The sequence below is a fragment of the Vicia villosa genome, unplaced genomic scaffold (assembly GCF_029867415.1).
Source record: "Vicia villosa cultivar HV-30 ecotype Madison, WI unplaced genomic scaffold, Vvil1.0 ctg.002145F_1_1, whole genome shotgun sequence".
NCBI lineage: Eukaryota > Viridiplantae > Streptophyta > Magnoliopsida > Fabales > Fabaceae > Vicia > Vicia villosa.
Window position 1 is genome coordinate 312286 of NW_026705851.1, and position 21903 is coordinate 334188.

Genomic DNA, 21903 nt, shown 5'->3' on the forward strand with positions numbered 1-21903 from the left:
AACACAGAAAATTGATTCTGCATCAGAGTAATCGGTTACTGGTTCCTGGGTAACCGGTTACCCTGTGTAAAATGGCATGGCTGGGCATTTTTGATGTCAGTAATCGGTTACTGGTCCCAGAGTAACCGATTACCCTGGGCGCAGGGTGAAAATTCTGCAATCTTGGGAAATTCATATCTCCTGTTTCGTGTATCCGTTTGACGTGTACCATATATTGTTAGAAAGCTAATTAAGTGTACTATCTAGGAAAATTAGCCTTAGTGTATGAATAATATTTTTTGATTTATCTGACGCACCTTCAATTAAGTGCGACACTGATAACATGTGAAGTATGTGTATTTAGACCGAATTTTCTTCATTATTCTTGATAGCTGTGTTATGTCATTGTGTACTATGCTGGAAATATGAAAACTCCGTCGTTTTGGTTAAACGATTGAATTGTTTTCCTTGTTGGTGACCTTGACATTACGTCATATTTTTGTATGCTTGAATCGAAGTGGCCGGAAGGCTAGATTGGGACGCTGCTTCGACTATGTAGTCTATGAGCCCCCCCGGACCGTGTAGTCTAATGGAATAACCCGTTCATGTGTATTGTTCGATATGGTGTGCATCTGAGCTACCGTTGCAGTGTGCTCGTGAGTTTTTGTACGGGGTTCTACTCACTTGGCGTTAACACACTTGCGTGCTCAGTATGGTGGGGTTATGCGGCCAAGTAGGCTAATGCATAATGAGGTAACTCACCTCTAGTGAAGTCACATAGACTAATACTAGGCTTTCGCCCGATGGGCTCAGGCGTCAAGGTGGCGGTTTGTACTCGGCGTAACTCACTAGCGTGAAGAAGGTTAACGGGACAATGACGCCAACTAGGCTAAGGTCATCTCGCGGCCATTTAGGCTTGTGCGAGCCCGTTTAACCGTCTTGCAGTGTGCTTGTACAAGTCCCTTGACAATAGGCAGGAGGTTACTCATCGAGGATGCATTTATTCCATAATCTAACCGAGGTTGTTTATGCTTCTGGATTCCCCGTGTGTGGATGCGGGTTTGCATACTTGTTTGCTATACATTGTGTATTTGTTTGAGGCGAGTCCAATGGTGGACGAATCCCCTTGTTTACTCCGTATTTGTATCGGAAGTGAGAATAACCCCGATTCCATGGTGGATTCGTTCATTTTTTGTATGATCCCTATAGATCCGAGCGGACTAATAGGATAGGCGGACTCACTGAGATTTAGTAATCTCATCCCATTCCAATTATTTCTTTTCAGGTGGCTCGAGGCAAGATCGAGGTAAGGGAAAGATGGATTAGACCTTTTGGCGATTCTTGGACGTTTCTTTAGTTTCTTATCGTGCTTGCTAGTTCTTGTATTTTGGTTATGTACTGTATGATGTACTTATATTTTGGCCATGATACATTCGGCTTATGTATTCGTGTACTTCTATTTCCGCTGCAAACATTATGTAATTGTTGTCTTATGAACCATATTTAATACTTTATGCATATTATTCTAGATGTATATGTGTGGGGTGTTACAGTTGGTATCAGAGCAGGTCGATCCAAGACTTTGCTAAGACGCATCATAATGCAGTACAATTCTGCCTCATATGTGTTTAATCAGTATGATTCCTTATGTCTTATTTATGGCATTGAGCCTGATCAACTTGATTCCATGCGTAGGACAGACAGGGAGATGGCTGAGCAACGCAGAGGTCCCGGAAGGCCCAGAACTAGGAATGTGGATCCCGAGCATGAAGCCGGAGGTGCAGGCGTGCCTTGGCAACAGATGATGCAAAAGATGATGCAACAGAACCAGATGATGGCTCAAATGATGCAAGGCATGCAGGGACAACAACCTCCTACTCCAGTTCCCGTTCCTCAAGCTGCAGCTGGACCGGACTTTCGTGCCTTCTTCAGGATGGATCCTCCAGAGTTTGTTGGCGGACTTGATTCACTTTTGGCTCACAATTGGTTAGCTGGTATGGAAGGGTGTTCCAAGATATTTAGTGTACTGAAGAAGAGAAGGTGGTGGAACACTGCATCCACTTATTTCACCACACAAGAGATTCCTAAAGATTGGCAGCACTTCAAAGTAGCATTCTTGGAGAAGTATTTCCCTAATAGTGTGAGGACTCAGAAGGAGCGAGAATTCCAGAACTTCAAGCAAGGTGACATGTCTGTTTCTGAATATGCAAAGAAGTTCAAAGACTTGGCTGATTACTCCCGACAAGCTGTTTATGCTCCAGATGAACTATGGAAGATTGATCAGTTTATGATGGGTTTGAGGGCCGACATTGCTCATAGTGTTTCCCAAAGAGAGTTCACTACTTATGCTGAATGCCTAAGACAATGCTATGTTGCTGAAAACAGCTTGAAGAGGGTTCAAGAAGAGAGGAATCAGAACAGGGCTAACTTTAGGGAACAAGGAAGATCTACTCAACACTTGAGGCCCCGTAATCCTCCACCAAAGAAGAAACAGGTTTATGGTGACCAATCGGCTCAACCGCCCCATTGTCGCAAGTGTGGAAGGAAGCATACCGGGGAGTGCAAGTATGTTTCTGTGACTTGTTTTAGATGTGGCGAGCAGGGCCACATAGCTCCACAATGTCCACAAAAGAGGATTCCTGAGAAGACTGCAGGTCGTGTTTACACCTTGGATTCAAGAAAGGCCAAGGGAAACCACAATCTCATCGCGGGTACGTGCTATGTTAACAATCAGCCCTTATATGTTTTAGTTGATTATGGAGCCACTCATTCTTTTGTCTCTACCGAGTGTGTTTACCGACTTGGGATGGAAGTTACTCCATTACCCAATCCTATGATTATTTCTTCGGCAACGGATGATACCATGGAAGCGAGACTAGTTTGTAAGGGTTGTTCGGTGTCTTTTAATGGTCGTGACTTCCTGATTGATCTAATTTGCTTACCCCTTAAGAGGCTTGATGTTATTCTAGGGATGGATTGGTTGTCTCTTAACTCGGTGTACATTGGTTGCAAAGAGAAGGCCATATTCATTCCTGCTGAAGAGATTTCTTCCGATGATGCAATTACCAAGTTGATAGAAGGTACGATCAACGCGGTTAATTATCTCTTTTCTCAAGAAAGATCCTTTCTTTTAGTTATTTCCAAGGAACCTTCCGTGAGAGTTGAATTGTCAGAGATTCCGGTGGTGTGGGAATTTCCTGATGTGTTTCCTGAGGATATCATTTCTCTTCCTCCGGAAAAGGAAGCGGAATTCTCAATTGACCTTGTTCTTGGAACATCCCCAGTTTCCATCACTCCTTATAGGATGTCTCCTATTGAACTCAGAGAACTGAAGAGCCAATTGGAAGAACTTCTTGCTAAGCATTTTATCCAACCCAGTGTTTCTCCATGGGGAGCTTCTGTACTTTTGGTAAAGAAGAAAGACGGAAGTATGCGTCTGTGCAATGATTACCGTCAGCTGAACAAAGTTACCATAAAGAACAAATATCCTTTACCACGGATTGATGACCTCCTAGATCAGTTGAAAGGAGCCAGTGTGTTCTCGAAGATTGATCTTAGGTCAGGGTACCATCAAATCCGAGTGAAGAGCTCAGATTTACCTAAGACTGCATTCAGGACCTGATATGGTTACTACGAGTTTTTAGTTATGCCATTTGGTGTGACTAATGCTCCGGCGGTTTTAATGGATTACATGAATCAAATCTTTCAGCCATATCTGGACCAATTTGTAGTAATCTTCATTGACGATATTCTGGTGTATTCTCGTACCCCCGAAGATCATGAAGAGCATTTGCGGATTGTGTTATCTACTCTTCGAGAGAAACAGTTGTATGCCAAATTCAGTAAGTGTGAATTTTGGCTATCCGAAGTAAGTTTCCTCGGTCACGTCATCTCGGGAGGAGGCGTGGCGGTGGATCCTTCTAAAGTAGAGGCGGTGGTGAACTGGGATCGGCCAAAGAATGTGACTGAAGTCAGAAGCTTCTTAGGTTTGGCAGGCTATTACCGGAGATTTATTATGGGATTTGCTAAGTTAGCCTTACCATTGACAAAGCTTACGCGAAAGGAGGTTGCTTTTGAATGGAATTCCGAGTGCGAGCAGAGTTTCTAGAAACTTAAGAAGAAAATGACTACTGCACCCGTGTTAGTGATTCCGGACCCAAACCGATCCTATGAGGTGTTATGCGACGCTTCTAAGAAAGGTTTAGGCAGAGTATTGATGCAAGATGGCCAGGTGGTAGCTTACGCGTCTCGGCAGTTGAGATCTCATGAAGAGAATTACCCGACCCATGATCTTGAGCTTGCTGCAATAGTTTTTGCACTCAAAGTGTGGCGACATTACTTGTATGGCGTTCACTTCGAGATGTTCAGTAACCATAAAAGCTTGAGATATCTTTTTGACCAGAAGGAATTGAATATGTGACAAAGGAGATGGATGGAGTACCTTAAAGATTATGAATTTGAATTGAAGCATCATCTAGGAAAGGCTAACAAAGTGGCAGATGCCTTAAGTAGGAAGGAATTTCGAGTTGTGGAGTTGATGATGTTAGAACATGGAATATTGGAAAGGTTTCGAAATCTTAACCTTCAGTTTGAATGGACGCCCAATGGTGTGTTGATCAGTAGCTTGAGCATCTAGAATGAACTGCGAGAAAGAATTCGGATACCACAGGAGTTTGATGAGCAATTGCAAGCAAGTGGAGGCATGTCTGATTTTGTGAGAGCACCTGATGGAGTAATCTTGTTTAAGCAACGAATGTGTATACCGAATGATTCTGAGTTGAAGCGTTTGATTCTGGATGAAGCACACAAGAGTAGATTTTCTATTCATCCTGGATCGACCAAAATGTATCAAGACTTGAGGAAAGACTTTTGGTGGCCAGGAATGAAGAAGGAGATTGCAGAGTATGTATCACAATGTTCCATTTGTCAACAAGTTAAGATTGAACATCAGAGGCCAGGAGGAATGTTACAACCACTGGAGATACCAACGTGGAAATGGGATTCTATCTCCATGGATTTCATTGTGGGATTACCTCGTACTCAAGGCGGGTATGATTCTATATGGGTAATAATGGATAGATTGACTAAGTCTGCTCACTTTTTACCTGTAAGGACAACTCACAAGGTGATTCATCTCGCAAGGCTTTTCATAGCGGAGATTGTACGGTTGCATGGTGTGCCATCTAGTATAGTGTCCGATCGTGATCCAATATTCACTTCAAGATTTTGGAAGATGTTTCATAAGGAATTGGGGACTAGACTAGATATGAGTACGTCTAACCATCCTCAATCCGATAGGCAGACGGAGAGGACGATCCAGACGATAGAAGACATGTTGAGAGCTTGCATTCTAGAAGAAGGTGGGAGTTGGAAGGATCATTTGCCGTTAGTGGAGTTTGCATATAATAACAGTTACCATGCTAGTTTAGGTATGGCTCCTATGAGGCTCTATACAAGAGGAAGTGTCGATCACCTCTATGTTGGGCCGAGGTAGGGGAGAAGAGTATTCTTGGACCGGAGATTATACAAGAAACTACCGAGAAAGTCAAGATGATTCAGAATAATCTCAAGAAAGCCCAAGACCGACAAAAGAATTATGCGGACAAACGGAGGAGGCCTTTAGAATTTGAAGTTGGTGATCATGTGTATTTGAAGGTCACTCCAAGATTGAGGTTGGGAGGACCGTTCAAAACGCGAAAACTGAGTCCGAGATATGTGGGACCATATCAGATTATGAGTCGGGTAGGTGAAGTGGCTTATCAGTTAGCATTACCGCCTTCACTATCCGGGTTGCATGACGCATTCCACGTATCTCAGCTCCGGAAGTTCGTGCCCGATACTTTTCATCCTATCCTTCCGGATTCTGTTGAAGTAGAACCAGATCTTTCCTATGATCCTCAACCTTACCGTATCTTAGAGCGTGCTAGCAAGTCCCTACGGAGTAAGGAGATACCTATCGTGAAGGTGATGTGGGATGAGACGCGTCCTGAGGAAGCTACTTGGGAGCTTGAGTCAGAGATGCGGGAATCCTATCCTCACTTGTTTTGGTAAGTTTTCGAATTCGAGGACGAATTCTATTTAAGGGGGGGAGAATGTAATACCCGATATTATATTTATTCAATCTTTATTATTACTAATATGATTGGTATAAAATAAGATGGATAAATATGATATATATTTCTACTAATTGGTCTTTTGTGCTAACTAAACCTATTAGTGGCAATAGAAAGGGTATAATGGTACTTTCACTCTTAAATGGAGTTGGGACTTGTTTGGATCCCTCATTCTTTTCTTGATCAAAAACAGAATTTTGTGAGGGAGAGAAAGAGGAAAGGAAGCGTGGAAAGAGAGGAAGAGGAAGAAAGTTTCAAAACTTGGTCCAAGCTCACTTCTTGCATGGAGAAAATTCTGTCCAACCCTTGCTCCAATCATCATCTCCATCTTGCTTTCAGCTCTATCATCATCTTCATCTCCTCCTAAGGCGAGTCCCTAGTTAGTAGCCATGGGGTTTTGCATGTGGGGATTCAATTGGAGTTTAGGGATTGTGAATGAACCTATGAATCAATGATGCTAAATCCGTTTGCTTTGCTCTAATCTTTGCATGCTGATGTTCTTAATGGTATTTGTATGACGAAATTTCGTTTGGACTGTTATACAAGTGTAGGGGATCAACTATAGGTTGTTTGGGACTGGTTTAGAGCTCCTAAAACGCAGAAAATTGATTCTGCATCAGAGTAATCGGTTACTGGATCCTGGGTAACCGGTTACCCTGTGTAAAATGGCGTGGCTGGGCATTTTTGATGTCAATAATCGGTTACTGGTCCTAGAGTAACCGATTACCCTGGGCGTAGGGTGAAAATTCAGCAATCTTGGGAAATTCATATCTCCCGTTTCGTGTATCCGTTTGACGCGTACCATATATCGTTAGAAAGCTAATTAAGTGTACTATCTAGGAAAATTAGCCTTAGTGTATGAATAATATTTTTCGATATATCCGACGCACCTTCAATTAAGTGCGACACTGATAACATGTGAAGTATGTGTATTTAGACTGAATTTTCTTCGTTATTCTCGATAGCTGTGTTATGTCATTGCGTACTATGCTGGAAATATGAAAACTCTGTCGTTTTGGTTAAACGATTGAATTGTTTGCCTTGTTGGTGACCTTGACATTACGTCATATTTTTGTATGCTTGAATCGAAGTGGCCGGAAGGCTAGATTGGGACGCTGCTCCGACTATGTAGTCTATGAGCCCTCCCGGACCGTGTAGTCCAACGGAATAACCCGTTCATGTGTATTGTTCGATATGGTGTGCATCTGAGCTACCGTTGCAGTGTGCTCGTGAGTTTTTGTACGGGGTTCTACTCACTTGGCGTTAACACACTTGCGTGCTCGGTATAGTGGAGTTATGCGGCCAAGTAGGCTAATGCATAATGAGGTAACTCACCTCTAGTGAAGTCACATAGACTAATACTAGGCTTTCACCCGATGGGCTCAGGCGTCAAGGTGGCGGTTTGTACTCGGCGTAATTCACTAGCGTGAAGAAGGTTAACGGGACAATGACGCAAACTAGGCTAAGGTCATCTCGCGGCCATTTAGGCTTGTGCGAGCCCGTTTAACCGTCTTGCAGTGTGCTTGTACAAGTCCCTTGACAATAGGTGGGAGGTTACTCATCGAGGATGCGTTTATTCCATAATCTAGCCGAGGTTGTTTACGCGTCTGGATTCCCCGTGTGTGGATGCGGGTTTGCATACTTGTTTGCTATACAAAGTGTATTTGTTTGAGGCGAGTCCAATGGTGGACGAGTCCCCTTGTTTACTCCGTATTTGTATCGGAAGTGAGAATAACCCCGAATCCGTGGTGGATTCGTTCATTTTTTTGTATGATCCCTATAGATCTGAGCGAACTAATAGGATAGGCGGACTCACTGAGATTTAGTAATCTCATCCCATTCCAATTATTTCTTTTCAGGTGGCTCGAGGCAAGATCGAGGTAAGGGAAAGATGGATTAGACCTTTTGGCGATGCTTGGACGTTTCTTTAGTTTCTTATTGTGCTTGCTAGTTCTTGTATTTTGGTTATGTACTGTATGATGTACTTATATTTTGGCCATGATACATTCGGCTTATGTATTCGTGTACTTCTATTTCCGCTGCAAACATTATGTAATTGTTGTCTTATGAACCATATTTAATACACTATGCATCTTATTCTAGATATATATGTGTGGGGTGTTACACTTGCTGTGTGATCTTGGTATGTCTTACGCACCTGAGCTACCATTGCGATGCACTGAGAGGGTCTTCTATGGCGTTCCTCTAGCAGGTAAACATCTGCGTGCTTGGTATGGTGAGGTAGTGGTACCATATAGGATGCACTTCTATGTAAACTCACCTCTAGTGATGTCATGTAGACCATTTCACTAGGCTTTCGCTCGGTGAGCTCATGTAGTCTTGATGGCGTTTTGTACATTGTAGCGATCACATCTGTGTATAGTGATTGACGGGGTCGTGATGCCATATAGGCAAATCACCGCTGTAACTCGTCGCGGATAAACCACATAGGATTATTCGTTTCACTTGCGATGTGCATGTACAAGTCTCTCGACAATTAGGCATGAGAGGTAACTCATCGAGGGTGCGGATGCATAGTCTATGTAGTAGGCAAGTAACTTACTCCTGGATTTCTCGTACATGGGTACGGGTCTGCATACTTGTTTGTGATGGCATTGAGCCTCTTGTTGTTGATGCCTCTTTGGATAGTTATGGGACTTCCATTAATGGTGTACCCTTGTTTGTACTTGTACCTGGCCGTGAGGTAACCCGGATTCTCGGTGAATCCGTTGATTGCATGTTCCCTGTAGAACTGAGTGAACCCGTAAGATAGGGAGACTCACTGAGATTTATTAATCTCACCCCATTCCAATTATTATTTTTACAGGTGGTTTGAGGCAGGATCGTGGAAAGGGTAAGATGGTTTAGCTTCGAGATGGTGTTTCTTGGCGTGACGCTTTTTTGTAGTTTATGATCTTTTGTACTACCATCTTTTGTATCATGGATATGTACTAGTACCATGTTGGAACTCTTGTATTTTGGCCATGACAGTTTGGGCTTTTGTACTCGTACTTATACATCACCCATTTCCGCTTCTTATTATATGATTTTCGTTTACCATTTTAATGCCATATACGTATATCCTAGGCAATGTATGTATGGGGTGTTACAGTTGGTATCAGAGCAGGTCGAACCTCGGCTTTGCCGTGAAACATCATAAGTCAGCATAATTCTGCCTCATATGTGTAGTGTCGGCATGATTCCTTATGTCTTACTTATGGCATTAAGCCTGATCAACTTGATTCCGTGTGTAGGACAAACAGGAAGATGGCTGAACAACGTAGAGGTCCCGGAAGGCCCAGGACGAGGAATGTGGAGACTGAGCCTAGAACTGAGAATGCGGGTGTGCCTTGGGTGCAGATAATGCAACAAATGTAACAGCAGAATCAAATGATGATGCAAATGATGCAAGGCATGCAAAGGCAACAACCAACCGCTCCTGCTCCTACTCCTCAGGCTGCAGCAGGGCGTGATTTTCGTGCCTTCTTTCAGATAGATCCGCCAGAGTTCTTGGGTGGCTTAGATCCTGTGATTGCTCATGATTGGTTGTATGGCATGGAGATGATATTTCAGGCCATTCAGTGCACAGAGGAAGAGAAGGTAATCTTTGCTGCCCAGAAGATGAAGGGACCGGCAGGTAGATGGTGGAATATGGAATCCACGTATTTCACTAACAGAGGGATTCCAAAGGATTGGCAACATTTCAAGACAAATTTCTTAGAGAAGTACTATCCCAACAGTGTGCGTGCTTTGAAGGAGCGTGAGTTTGAGGACATGGCTGCTTATTCCAGACAAGCTGCCTATGCACCAGACGAGCTATGGAAGATTGATCAGTTCCTCATGGGGCTGAATGCTGATATTGTACACAGTGTGTCTCAAAGGGAGTTTACTACTTATGCTGAGTGTTTGAGGCAATGCTATGTTGCTGAGAACACATTGAAGAAGGTTTAGGAGGAAAGAGAACAGAATAAGCCAGTTCGTAGGGAACAAGGAGGGTCGGGACAGCATTTGAAACCCCGCAATTCTCCAGCTATGAAGAAACAGGTTTATGGGGATCGTTCTAGTCAACATCCTCAGTGTGGAAAGTGCAATAGGAGGCACTATGGGAATTGCTCATTCGATGCAAAGAAGTGTTTCAAGTGTGGAATGACGGGTCACTTTGCGAAGTATTGTACAACCCCAGATGTTCCGGAAAAGACTAAAGGACGTGTTTACACCTTGGATGCTAGGAAGGCTCAAGGAAACACCAATCTTGTTGCTGGTACGTGTTATGTCAATAATCAACCCTTGTTTGTGCTAGTTGATTGTGGAGCAACACATTCTTTTATTTCTTATCCTTGTGTACGGAGGCTTGGTTTTGAGACAAGTCTTCTTCCTAATCCTATGATTATCTCGTCGGCTACTGACGATGTGGTAGAAGCTCGGGAAATTTGTAGGGAGTGTTTTATTACCTTCAATGGTCGTAGATTCTTGATTGACCTTATCTGTCTACCGCTTAAGAAGATCGATGTAGTACTGGGTATGGACTGGTTGTCGGCTAACTCGGTGTACATTGGTTGTAAGGAGAAGTCTATCTTCATCCCTGCTCGGGAGACTACACCAACCAGTGCCATTGAACATCTTTTTGAAGGTACGGTTAACATAATCAATTACCTTTTTACTCAAGAGAAGTCTTTCCTTTTGGTTCATACGTCGGACTCCAATGACAAGAAGAGTGTATCGGAGATTCCAGTTGTGTGTGAATTTTCCGATGTATTTCCCGATGATGTTACTTTTCTTCCGCCGGAAAGGGAAGTTGAATTCTCTATTGATCTTGTTCCGGGTACTGCTCCAGTTCGATTGCCCCTTATCGAATGTCTCATGCAGAGCTTAGAGAGTTAAAAAGTCAGCTAGAAGAGTTGTTGGCGAAACACTTCATTCGTCCTAGTGTTTCTCCATGGGGAGCCCCAGTTTTGTTGGTAAAGAAAAAATATGGTAGTATGTGTTTGTGCATCGACTATCGTCAGCTGAACAAGGTAACCATAAAGAATAAGTATCCTCTACCACGGATTGATGACCTCCTGGATCAATTGAAAGGAGTCTGTGTGTTCTCGAAGATTGATCTGAGGTCGGGATATCATCAGATTCGGGTTAAGAGTTCGGATGCATCTAAGACTGCTTTTAGGACGAGATACGGTCATTATGAGTTCTTGGTTATGCCATTCGGGGTAACCAATGCTCCTGCTGTCTTTATGGATTACATGAACCGAGTGTTCCAACCGTATTTGGACCAGTTTGTGGTAATCTTCATAGATGACATCTTGATCTACTCTCAGACTATCGAAGAGCACATGGAGCATTTGAGGATTGTGTTGTCGGTTCTTAGAGAAAAGAGGTTGTTTGCGAAGTTTAGCAAATGTGAGTTCTGGATGTCTGAAGTCAAGTTTCTTGGACATGTCATATCTGGCGGCGGCGTAGCTGTAGACCCTTCAAAGGTAGAAGCAGTGATAAATTAGGAACGAACCAAGAATGCAACTGAGGTCCGTAGTTTCCTAGGCTTGGCAGGTTACTATCGGAGGTTCATTATGGGCTTTTCCAAATTGGCATTACCTTTGACTAGGCTTACAAGGAAGGAAGTTTCATTCGAATGGAATTCAGAATGTGAGAAGAGTTTTCAGAAACTTAAGGAGAAATTGACTACAGCTCCAGTGTGTGTGATCCCAGATCCAAACCGATCTTACGAAGTTTTCTGTGATGCTTCTAAGAAAGGGTTAGGTGGAGTGTTAATGCAAGATGGACAGGTTGTAGCTTATGCATCTAGACAACTGATATCTCATGAAGAGAATTATCCTACTCATGACCTTGAACTCGCTGCAATTGTGTTCGTGCTCAAGGTGTGGCGACATTATTTGTATGGAGTTCATTTAGAGATGTTTAGCGATCATAAGAGTTTAAAGTATCTCTTTGATCAGAGGGAACTTAACATACGTCAGAGGAGATGGATGGAATACTTGAAGGACTTTGACTTTGATTTGAAGTACCATCCCGGTAAAGCTAATAAGGTAGCGGATGCCTTGAGTAGGAAGGAGATTAAAGTTGCATAGCTGATGATGTTAGAATTTGGCCTTATAGAGAAGTTCAGAAATTTGGATTTGCAATTTGAGTGGGCACCAACGGGTGTGTTGATAAGTAACTTGTGTATTGAGAATGAGTTGCGGGAAAGGATCCGTCAAGCACAGTGGAATGATGTAGAATTGCAGGCTAAAGCAAACCTTCCAGATTTCGTTCGTACATCTGATGGACTCATTCTTTTTGGACGGGGGATGTGTGTGCCAAATGACGCGGAGTTAAGGAGGTTAATTTTGGACGAGGCTCACAAGAGCAAATTCACCATTCATCCCGGATCAACCAAGAGGTACAAAGACTTGAAAGGTAATTTTTGGTGGCCTAGTATGAAGAGAGATGTGGCTGATTATGTAGAGCAGTGCGTGATTTGCCAACAAGTGAAGATAGAGCACCAAAGGCCCGGTGGTATGTTGCAACCATTGGATATTCCTGTTTGGAAATGGGACAGTATATCCATGGACTTCATTGTGGGACTACCTCGAGCCTTAGGTGGCCATGACTCTATATGGGTGATAGTGGACCGTTGGACTAAGTCCGCGCATTTCTTACCGATTAAGACAACTCACAAGGTTTCTCACCTTGCGAGGCTTTTTGTAGTAGAAATTGTAAGATTGCACAGTGTACCTTCTAGCATTGTGTCGGATAGAGATCCGAAGTTCACCTCCCGATTTTTGAAAGCTTTTCATCAAGAGATGGGTACAGATCTAAATTTGAGCACTGTTAGGGACCAAATAGTACTAATTTTCATATATTGTTTTTGGTCCCTTTAGCCACTTTTTACTCAATAATCACACATTTATTCTTACAATCTGATAATTTTGCAATTTAGTTAGTTTTAGTTCTTTTGAATTGTTATTTCACTCGTTTGTTAGTTTTGTAGTGCTTGGATTAAGTTTGAAGCTCATGGAAGCAAAAGGGGAATCACTTGAAGACTTGGATTAGCAAAAGAAGTGCTGATGAGAAGTGTTTGCGCCGCAAACATCCTTGGCGCCGCAACCTGCAAAAATCCCATCTGTCTTGGTTTTTGGCTGGATTCTGATGTGGCAGAAACTAAAGTGTTTGCGCCGCAAACATCCTTGGCGCCGCAAACACTGCGAAGCAGAACTCCTCTTTCACTTTAGCTGGTCTGCCACTTGTCATTAGGTTTTTATCTTTTTTGAATATGGACAGAGTACGCATTTTTGGGGGGTTATTTTAGATAAAAGAAAAGGAACCAAGGCCATTCATTCTTCTATTCTATTATACACCACACATTGAGATTAGGGTTTTGGGGAGAAAAGCTTGCATCTTTGTGAGAGATTGGCTCATAGTTTCTTATTCATTCTTCTTGTTGTCAACCATGGTGATGAGTAGCTAAATCCCACTTTGATAAGATTGGAGGTAGTAGCTATCCTTGTTAACTATGTATTTCCTCTAACACTTTTGTATGAACTTCCTTAGTATTGAAATGGATGAATGTTGTTGTTTTATATTTCATATTTAGATTTGATTTATGATTGAGAAATATATTTCAAGTCTTGTTCTACAACATCTTATCAAGTAGTGAATAAATGCTAGAGATAGATTTATTTGCCACTTATCTATTTGTATCAATCAATCAAGCTTAATGTATTGATAGTTAGAGTGAGAGATCATCTAAAGATTAATATATTAACTTTCACAACTTAGTTTAGACATAAACATTGTTGAGAGGATACTAGAACATTGCATTGCTATTGAAGTATACTTTAGTTGTTAAAGTCACATAGGAGATAGGGATAGTGAAACCAAAACCAATCTTGTCAATCTTTTATCTTTGAACAAATCTTATTTTATTACTTGTATTACCTTTTGAATAGAAAAATAGAAACTCAACTTAAACCAACTTTGTTACAACTTAAACTTAAAGTGATAGTAACTATAGAACGGCGGTAATATCATCCAATCTCTGTGGATACGATTTAAAAATATTTGCCTTGAATATACTTTTCAATAAATTGGCGCCGTTGCCGGGGATTGGCGTTTGATATTGCAAGCATTGCAATAGTTCATTGTTTTAAGTTTGTTACTTTATTCTTAATTCTTTTGCGTGTCACTTGGTTTGCTAGTTTTGTAGATTCTTGTGTATGCGAGAAAAGGCTACCGAAGAGCAATTTCATTTCGATCCCGAAATTGAAAGAACACTCCGAAAGCTCAATAGCAAGACACGAAGAAGAAGGAAGTTAGCCCAAGAGAAGCAACAAAGAGAAGAGGCATCTACTTCTTCTAACAATCACATTGAAGAGGTAGTTGTAGACACTTTTGAAGGAGACATGGTGGGTGTTGTTCCAACCGAAATGTCCGCCAATAGTCCAAGACGTACCGCCCAATTTGCACGCAATTCTCAAGGTGGAGCAAATACGAAGATGAAGACCGGAATCCTCCAACTTGTTTATGCAAATCCATTCACCGGAATGGATCATGAGGATCCTTTCGCACATCTCACCAAATTTTATGAGATTGCGGGTTCAACGGGAGTCGATGCGGCCAATGAAGAATCATTGTTCAAGAGACTATTTCCACACTCATTACTTGGGAAAGCCAAAGAATGGTATCTTGATCAATTACCAAATGTGATGACGGATTGGAATCTATTGGAAGAAAAATTTTTAGAACGATATTTTCCTCAATCCCGATTCATGGAAGCTAAAACGGCAATTGCGGTTTTCAATCAAGGAAGCAACGAGTCCTTAAATGATGCTTGGGAAAGATTCAAATCCATGCTTAGAAAATGCAAGGGTCATGGTTTTGATGATCTCACACAAATTCACATCTTCCGCAATGGACTTCAACCGGTGCACAAGACACTTTTGGATGCTACCGCGGGTGGCTCTCTAATGTCAAAAAGCGCGGAGGATGCTATAATGATAATCGATCGTATGGCACTCAATGATCTCCAAACTCAACATGATAGGAGTCCATCACAAAGGAAGCCGGGTGTTCTCGAATTAAACACCAATGACGCCATCCTTGCTCAAAACAAGATTCTCTCTCAACAAGTTGAGTTACTCACTAAGCAAATGTCGAAGCTTCCACAACAAATGAAGGAAATTCATGGGATGCAAATGACTTCTCACGTAGCAAGTTGTGAACTTTGTCAAGGTGACCATCCTACCGGGTTTTGTCCTCCTCCCGATGGTGAAGAAGTGAATTATGTCAACAATCAAAACCAAGGGTATCAAAGGCAACCTCCACCTCACAACAATCCTTACCAAAGAAACAACTAAGGATTCCAACCTTCAAGATTCGGCAATCAACACTATCAACATCAAAGTCCTTATCAAAGTTCAAACCCACAAGGCCAAGGTCAACAATCTCAAGGCGGAAGCTCAAAGTTGGAAGATACTCTTACACAATTCATGCAAGCATCCATGGCTAATCAAAGGAGTAATGAAGCGGCCATAAAGAATTTAGAAAATCAAGTGGGTCAACTTGCAAAGCAATTGTCCGAGCAACAACCGGGAGCATCCTTTTCCGCCAACACCCAAACCAATCCTAAGGAACATTGTAAAGCCATTGTTACAAGAAGTGGGAGAAAGGTGAATAATGGTGTGAATGAAGAGGTCATAGTGGAAGATGATGAGGAAGTAGTAGTTGAAGAGGAAGAAGTGGAAGTGATAGTTGAAAATGAGGGAGAAAAAGTGAGGAAATGATAGAGGAAGACTTAGTTGAAAAAGAGAGGAAAGAAGATGAAGAAAAGGAGAAAAACACTAAAAGTGTGAAGAGAAATAAAAAGAGAGATGAACAAAAGAGCGCAAATCCTTCCCAACACTTACCACACCCTCATGCCAAATCAAGGAAGGATAATGCAAGGCAATACGCTAGGTTTATGGATATTTTCAAACAACTCCAAGTGAATATCCCATTTTCCGAAGCGTTAGAACAAATGCCAAAATATGCAAAGTTCACGAAGGATATTCTCACCAAGAAAAAGAGATATTCGGAAGAGGAGACTATTCTACTTGATGCTCGTTGTAGTGCCATAATCCAAAAGACATTACCAAAGAAAGAAGCCGATCCGGGACGAGTTACCTTACCGGTTACAATCGGAGGTCATTACATAGGTAACGGTTTGGTCGATTTGGGCTCAAGTATTAATTTAATTCCGTTATCTATCATCAAGAGATTGGGAAACATAGAGATGAAGCCGACCCAAATGACTTTGCAACTAGCCGATAAGTCTCTCACCTCTCCTTATGGAGTTGCACAAGACATGCTAGTCAAAGTGGACAAATTTTTGTTCCCGGTAGACTTTGTGGTAGTTGATATGGAAGAAGACCGTGACGTACCATTGATACTTGGAAGACCTTTTATGAAAACAGCCTGGATGATGATCGACATAGACGATGGTCTTATGAAGGTGAGAGTGCAAGATGAAGAAGTCACTTTCAATCTCTTTGAAGCAATGAAGCATCCCAAGGATAAACATGACACATTTCTAGTCGATGCCACCGAAGAGGAGATCGAGGAGGTTGCTAATCAAGTTCACATCTCTAGTCATTTGGAAAGATCTCTTATAGGAGCTTACAATGCCTTATCCGAGATTGAAGAGAAAGAAATGGAAGCATTCTTGAATGAGTTGGAATCTTGTGGGGAGATAGATCATAATGAAGAAAAGGTAGAAGAGTTGCATGCGGAAAAGAAAGTGGAAGAATCAAAAATTGAGTTAAAGATGTTGCCACCTCATTTGAAGTATGTTTTCCTTGGTGATAACTTCACTAAGCCGGTGATCATTAGTAATTCTTTGTCTACTCAAGAGGAGACTCGCTTAATCGAGGTGTTAAAGAAGCATGAAGGTGCAATAGGGTGGGTTTTATCTGATTTAAAAGGTATTAGCCCCGCTTATTGCATGCACAAAATCATGATGGAGGACGATTACAAACCGGTTGCTCAACCTCAAAGACGGCTCAACCCATCAATGAAGGAAGTCGTGAGGAAGGAAGTAGTTAAGCTATTAGAGGCCGTGATGATTTATCCTATTTTCGATAGCGAATGGGTGATTCCGGTGCAAGTTGTTCCTAAGAAAGGCGGCATGACGGTTATCCGAAATGAAAAGAATGAATTGATTCCGACAATAACGGTAACCGGGTAGAGAATGTGTATCGACTATAGAAGATTAAATCAAGCAACAAGGAAGGATCATTTCCCATTGCCTTCATGGATCAAATGATGGAAAGGCTAGCCGGCAAGAATTTCTATTGCTTTCTAGATGGTTATTCGGGTTACAACCAAATTTCGGTGAACCCGGCGGACCATGAGAAGACCGCTTTTACATGTCCCTTTGGTGTTTTTACCTATCGAAGAATGCCCTTTGGACTATGTAATGCTCCGGCTACATTCCAAAGATGCATGCAAGCCATCTTCGTGGATTTAATTGAAGAATGTATTGAGGTGTTCATGGACGATTTTTTGGTGTATGGAGCATCTTTTGACCTATTCTTAAAGAATCTTGAAGTGGTATTAGAGAGATGTGTGAAGACCAACCTTGTGCTAAATTGGGAAAAATGCAATTTTATGGTCACCGAAGGAGTGGTTCTTGGACACAAAATTTCTTTCAAAGGACTTGAAGTTGACAAAGCCAAAGTGGAAATCATAGAGAAGCTGCCACCACCAACCAACATCAAGGGAATAAGGAGCTTTCTTGGACATGCCGGTTTCTACAAGAGATTCATCAAGGATTTTTCGAAGATCGCAAAGCCATTGAGTAATTTACTCAACAAAGGTACGCATTTTAATTTTGATGAGTCTTGTCTAAAAGCATTCCTTGAGCTGAAAGACAAATTAGTTACCGCACCCATAATCGTTGCTCCAAATTGGAAAATGGATTTTGAACTCATGTGTGATGCAAGCGATTATGCGGTTGGTGCGGTATTAGGTCAAAGAAGATCAAAAGTTTTCCATGCAATTCACTATGCTAGTAAAGTTTTGAATGAAGCTCAAATTAACTATGCAACAACTGAAAAAGAGTTACTAGCCATAGTGTATGCATTGGAGAAATTTAGAGCTTAGTTGATCGGTTCTAAAGTTGTAGTCTACACCGATCATTCCGTGATAAAATATTTGCTAACCAAGCCGGATTCCAAACAAAGGTTAATCCGTTGGATTTTACTTTTACAAGAGTTTGATTTGAAAATCCGAGACAAAAAGGGATCCGAAAACTTGATGGCGGATCATTTATCTCGATTGGTAAACGCGGAGATTACAACGAACGAGATAGAAGTAAGAGAAGAATTTCCAGATGAAAAACTTTTTGCGATTCACGTGAGGCCTTGGTTTGCCGATTTTGCAAATTTTAAGGCAACCGGGTTGATCCCGGAGGACCTCACTAGCAATCAAAGAAAGAAATTTTTAGCGGATGCCAAACACTATGTATGGGATGACCCATATCTATTCAAAGAAGGTGTTGACAACATTTTGAGAAGATGTGTCACCAATGAAGAAGCGAAAGATATTCTTTGGCATTGTCACAACTCTCCGTATGGAGGCCACAATAGTGGATGGAGAACAGCCACCAAAGTACTCCAATCAGGGTTCTTTTGGCCTACTCTATTCAAAGATGCTCATGAGCACGCAAAAAGTTGTGACAAATGCCAAAGGAGTGGAGGAATAGGCCAACGCGATGAAATGCCCTTAACCAATATGTTAGAAGTTGAAGTTTTTGATTGTTGGGGCATTGATTTTGTTGGTCCGTTTCCGCCCTCTTTCGCTAATGAATACATTCTGGTCGCCGTTGACTATGTATCTAAGTGGGTGGAAGCACTTGCGACACCTAAGGCCGATTCCAAAACTGTGATCAAATTCTTAAAGAAAAATATCTTCTCACATTTTGGTGTGCCAAGGGTATTGATAAGTGAAGGGGGTTCACACTTTTGTAATACACCTTTGGAAAAAGTTTTAGAGCATTATGGTGTAAAACATAAGGTGACCACCCCCTACCACCCACAAGCAAATGGTCAAACGGAAGTATCAAATAGAGAGGTAAAGAGAATTCTTGAGAAAACGGTCTCGAGTTCTAGAAAAGAGTGGTCTTTGAAACTAGATGAAGCTTTGTGGGCATACCGTACTGCCTACAAAGCTCCTATTGGACTAACCCCTTTTCAGATGGTCTACGGAAAAACTTGTCATCTTCCAGTAGAGTTGGAACATAGAGCACTTTGGGCTCTTAAGTTTCTGAACTTTGATTCCGCTCTGGCCGGCCACAAAAGAAAAGACCAACTCCATGAATTGGAAGAGTTAAGGAACCAGGCGTATCACTCCAATAAGCTCTACAAAGACAAAGTCAAAGCTTATCATGATAAAAAGGTCCGATGCAAAAATTTTCATGAGGGGTAGATGGTGTTGCTATTCAATTCGCGGCTTCGATTGTTTCCCGGTAAACTTAAATCAAAATGGTCTGGACCATTTGTGGTGAAGGAAGTGAGGGACTATGGAGCCATTGTGATTGAGGATCCCAAGTCTAAGGAAAGCTGGACAATTAATGGTCAGAGACTCAAGCTTTATCATGGTGGGGAAGTGGTACGCGAATCATGTGCTATGTTACTTAATAATCCGTGAGGATCATTGAACCGTTGAGCTTAAACGACGTTAAACAAAGCGCTTGTTGGGAGGCAACCCAACGTCGTAAGTAGCTAGTGTTGTTTTCATATAATTTCTGTCTTGTAGTTGTTAGGTGTTTGTATTTTCTCTCGAAAGTGAAGGGTATTGTGAAATTGGCAATTTTTGAGAATTTAAACAAAGCGCTTTTATTTTATTTTAGTTACTCTTCCAACTTTTTTAAAACTCTCTCTCACAAAACTTCCACCCTCCACTTTCAAACCCTAAGTTCACCAACACTATCACACATACCTCTTCAATCTTTACAGTTGCTTAACTCAAATCAAAGGTATGCTTTTCTATGTTCTTGACTCTTAAAGCTTGTTGTTCATCTCATTCTAGGCTAGGGTTCTTTAATTAGCATGAGATTCAATCTTGATGTCTAAAAAATTTGAACTTGCATGTGTTACTCTTAGGGTTTAATGGGTTGAATTTGCATTTGTGTGATTGGGGTTCTTATTGTTGCAAGCAACACTTTCAATTTGAGACATGGTGGCTGAGTATCGCATAGTTTGCGCCGCAAACACCCCTTTGCGCCGCAAACACCCCTTTGCGCCGCAAACTGGGTTTGAAATTTTATCTTTGCGCCGCAAACAATGATGGCGCCGCAAACTGGGTGTTTTACCAATTCTTGTTTTTAATTCTAACAGTTTGGTTGCTGTGGTTTGGTTGATTGATTGGTTGCAGATGTCAAAGCGCACAAAAACCAGAAGCACTAATCCTTCCCACTCCGTACCAAGGTTCCTTGGCGAGGAACAAGAGGAGCGATACACCTATTTATGCAACCGAACCGTCCAGGCTGCAAGGTTTATCCGGTTCAAACCGAATGGTCCGATGCGAGATTTACTTCAGACATTGAATAAACTCAAATGGGGGAAGATTTGTGAACCGTTAGCGGAGATTAATTATGACATTGTTCGCGAATTCTATGCGAATGCCATGCCGGTTGAAGAAGGGATAGAATTTTCGTACAAGACAATGGTGAGGGGGAGAACCATCTCTTTTAAGAGGAGTGCTATGAATGAATACCTGGGATCCCCGTTAGAGCTACCCGATGGAGTAAGAAGTGAGTACCACAGAAGGTATCTCACTAATGATTGGAACATCGAAGTCGTCAGTGAGTCCTTATGCCTTGAAGGAAAGACCTATGAGTTGAATGACTCGGGAGCACCAAAAAGATGGAAAAGAGAAGATTTTAAAGTGGAGGTCAAGGCCTTGCTAGTGGTGGTATTGCATAACATCCGGCCAAGAACTCACACAACACACACTTCACTCGAAGTGGGATACATGCTGTTTTGCATTTTGTACGGAGTACCGATTGACTTAGCCAGCATAATCTCCGAGGAAGTGAGGAGGGTCTCGGTTATGGGGACAAGGCATGGAGGCAAAGCCGGTGTCCTTATCTACCCCGGCTTAATCATGGGGCTGTGTTTCGAGGCGAGGGTGGCCATTCCGAGTGAGGTACATTTCAAAATCACAAGTGTTATTAACGAAGCTTTTATTAGCAGGTTTTGCGAAGGCGCACCAAAGAAAGCTGAAAGAGGAGGAGCATCCACTTCGAGGTCTAGAGGTGGTCGTGCACCTGTTTTTGACCACATGGCCTTTGCTACCTATTGTGCAGAGAATTTTGAGGCGACTCAAAGATCCAACCGGTTCTTGGTGCAAACTTTATCTCAACAGTTTCAGCGCACCTCTTTGGAAGCAGAGTATGATGCCTATGCAAATTGGCCTGTGGGCAGGCCAGCTTTCATGGGGGGTGCAGGAGGCAGTGGTACTGGAAATGAGGATGAGACGATGGAAGATGTGATCGGGACAGTTGGTGGCGGTGACGAAGAAGAGGATTGAAGTAGTGTTGCAACACTTTTGTATTTTTTATTTTTATTTTAATTTAGTCTGAATTCTGTTTTATTTCTAGTTATTTACTGTTGCACTTTTCGGTTTTTAATTTGTGTACTTTATGGTGGCTCTCGTTTCACCATTTGAACCTTTTAAAAAATAAAAATTTGCATTTTTATTAGTGTAGTTTAATTGTGTGTTTGGGTGGAAAGTGATTAACCCAACTTTTTCAAAGTGTTTTGTTTAATTGTTCTTTTGC

At 41.9% G+C, this 21903-nt stretch overlaps 2 protein-coding genes across 2 annotated transcripts; both read left to right on the forward strand.

The window, feature by feature from the left end:
• The first annotated feature begins 10124 nt into the window (after positions 1–10124).
• Positions 10125–10973, forward strand: LOC131638010 (uncharacterized). The gene has a single exon (XM_058908568.1). It carries the CDS (start codon positions 10125–10127, stop codon positions 10971–10973), a length of 849 nt encoding a protein of 282 aa, XP_058764551.1.
• A 4891-nt stretch (positions 10974–15864) lies between these two features.
• On the forward strand, positions 15865–17307 carry LOC131638012 (uncharacterized). Its single transcript, XM_058908569.1, has one exon. It carries the CDS (start codon positions 15865–15867, stop codon positions 17305–17307), a length of 1443 nt encoding a protein of 480 aa, XP_058764552.1.
• The last annotated feature ends 4596 nt before the right edge of the window (positions 17308–21903 follow it).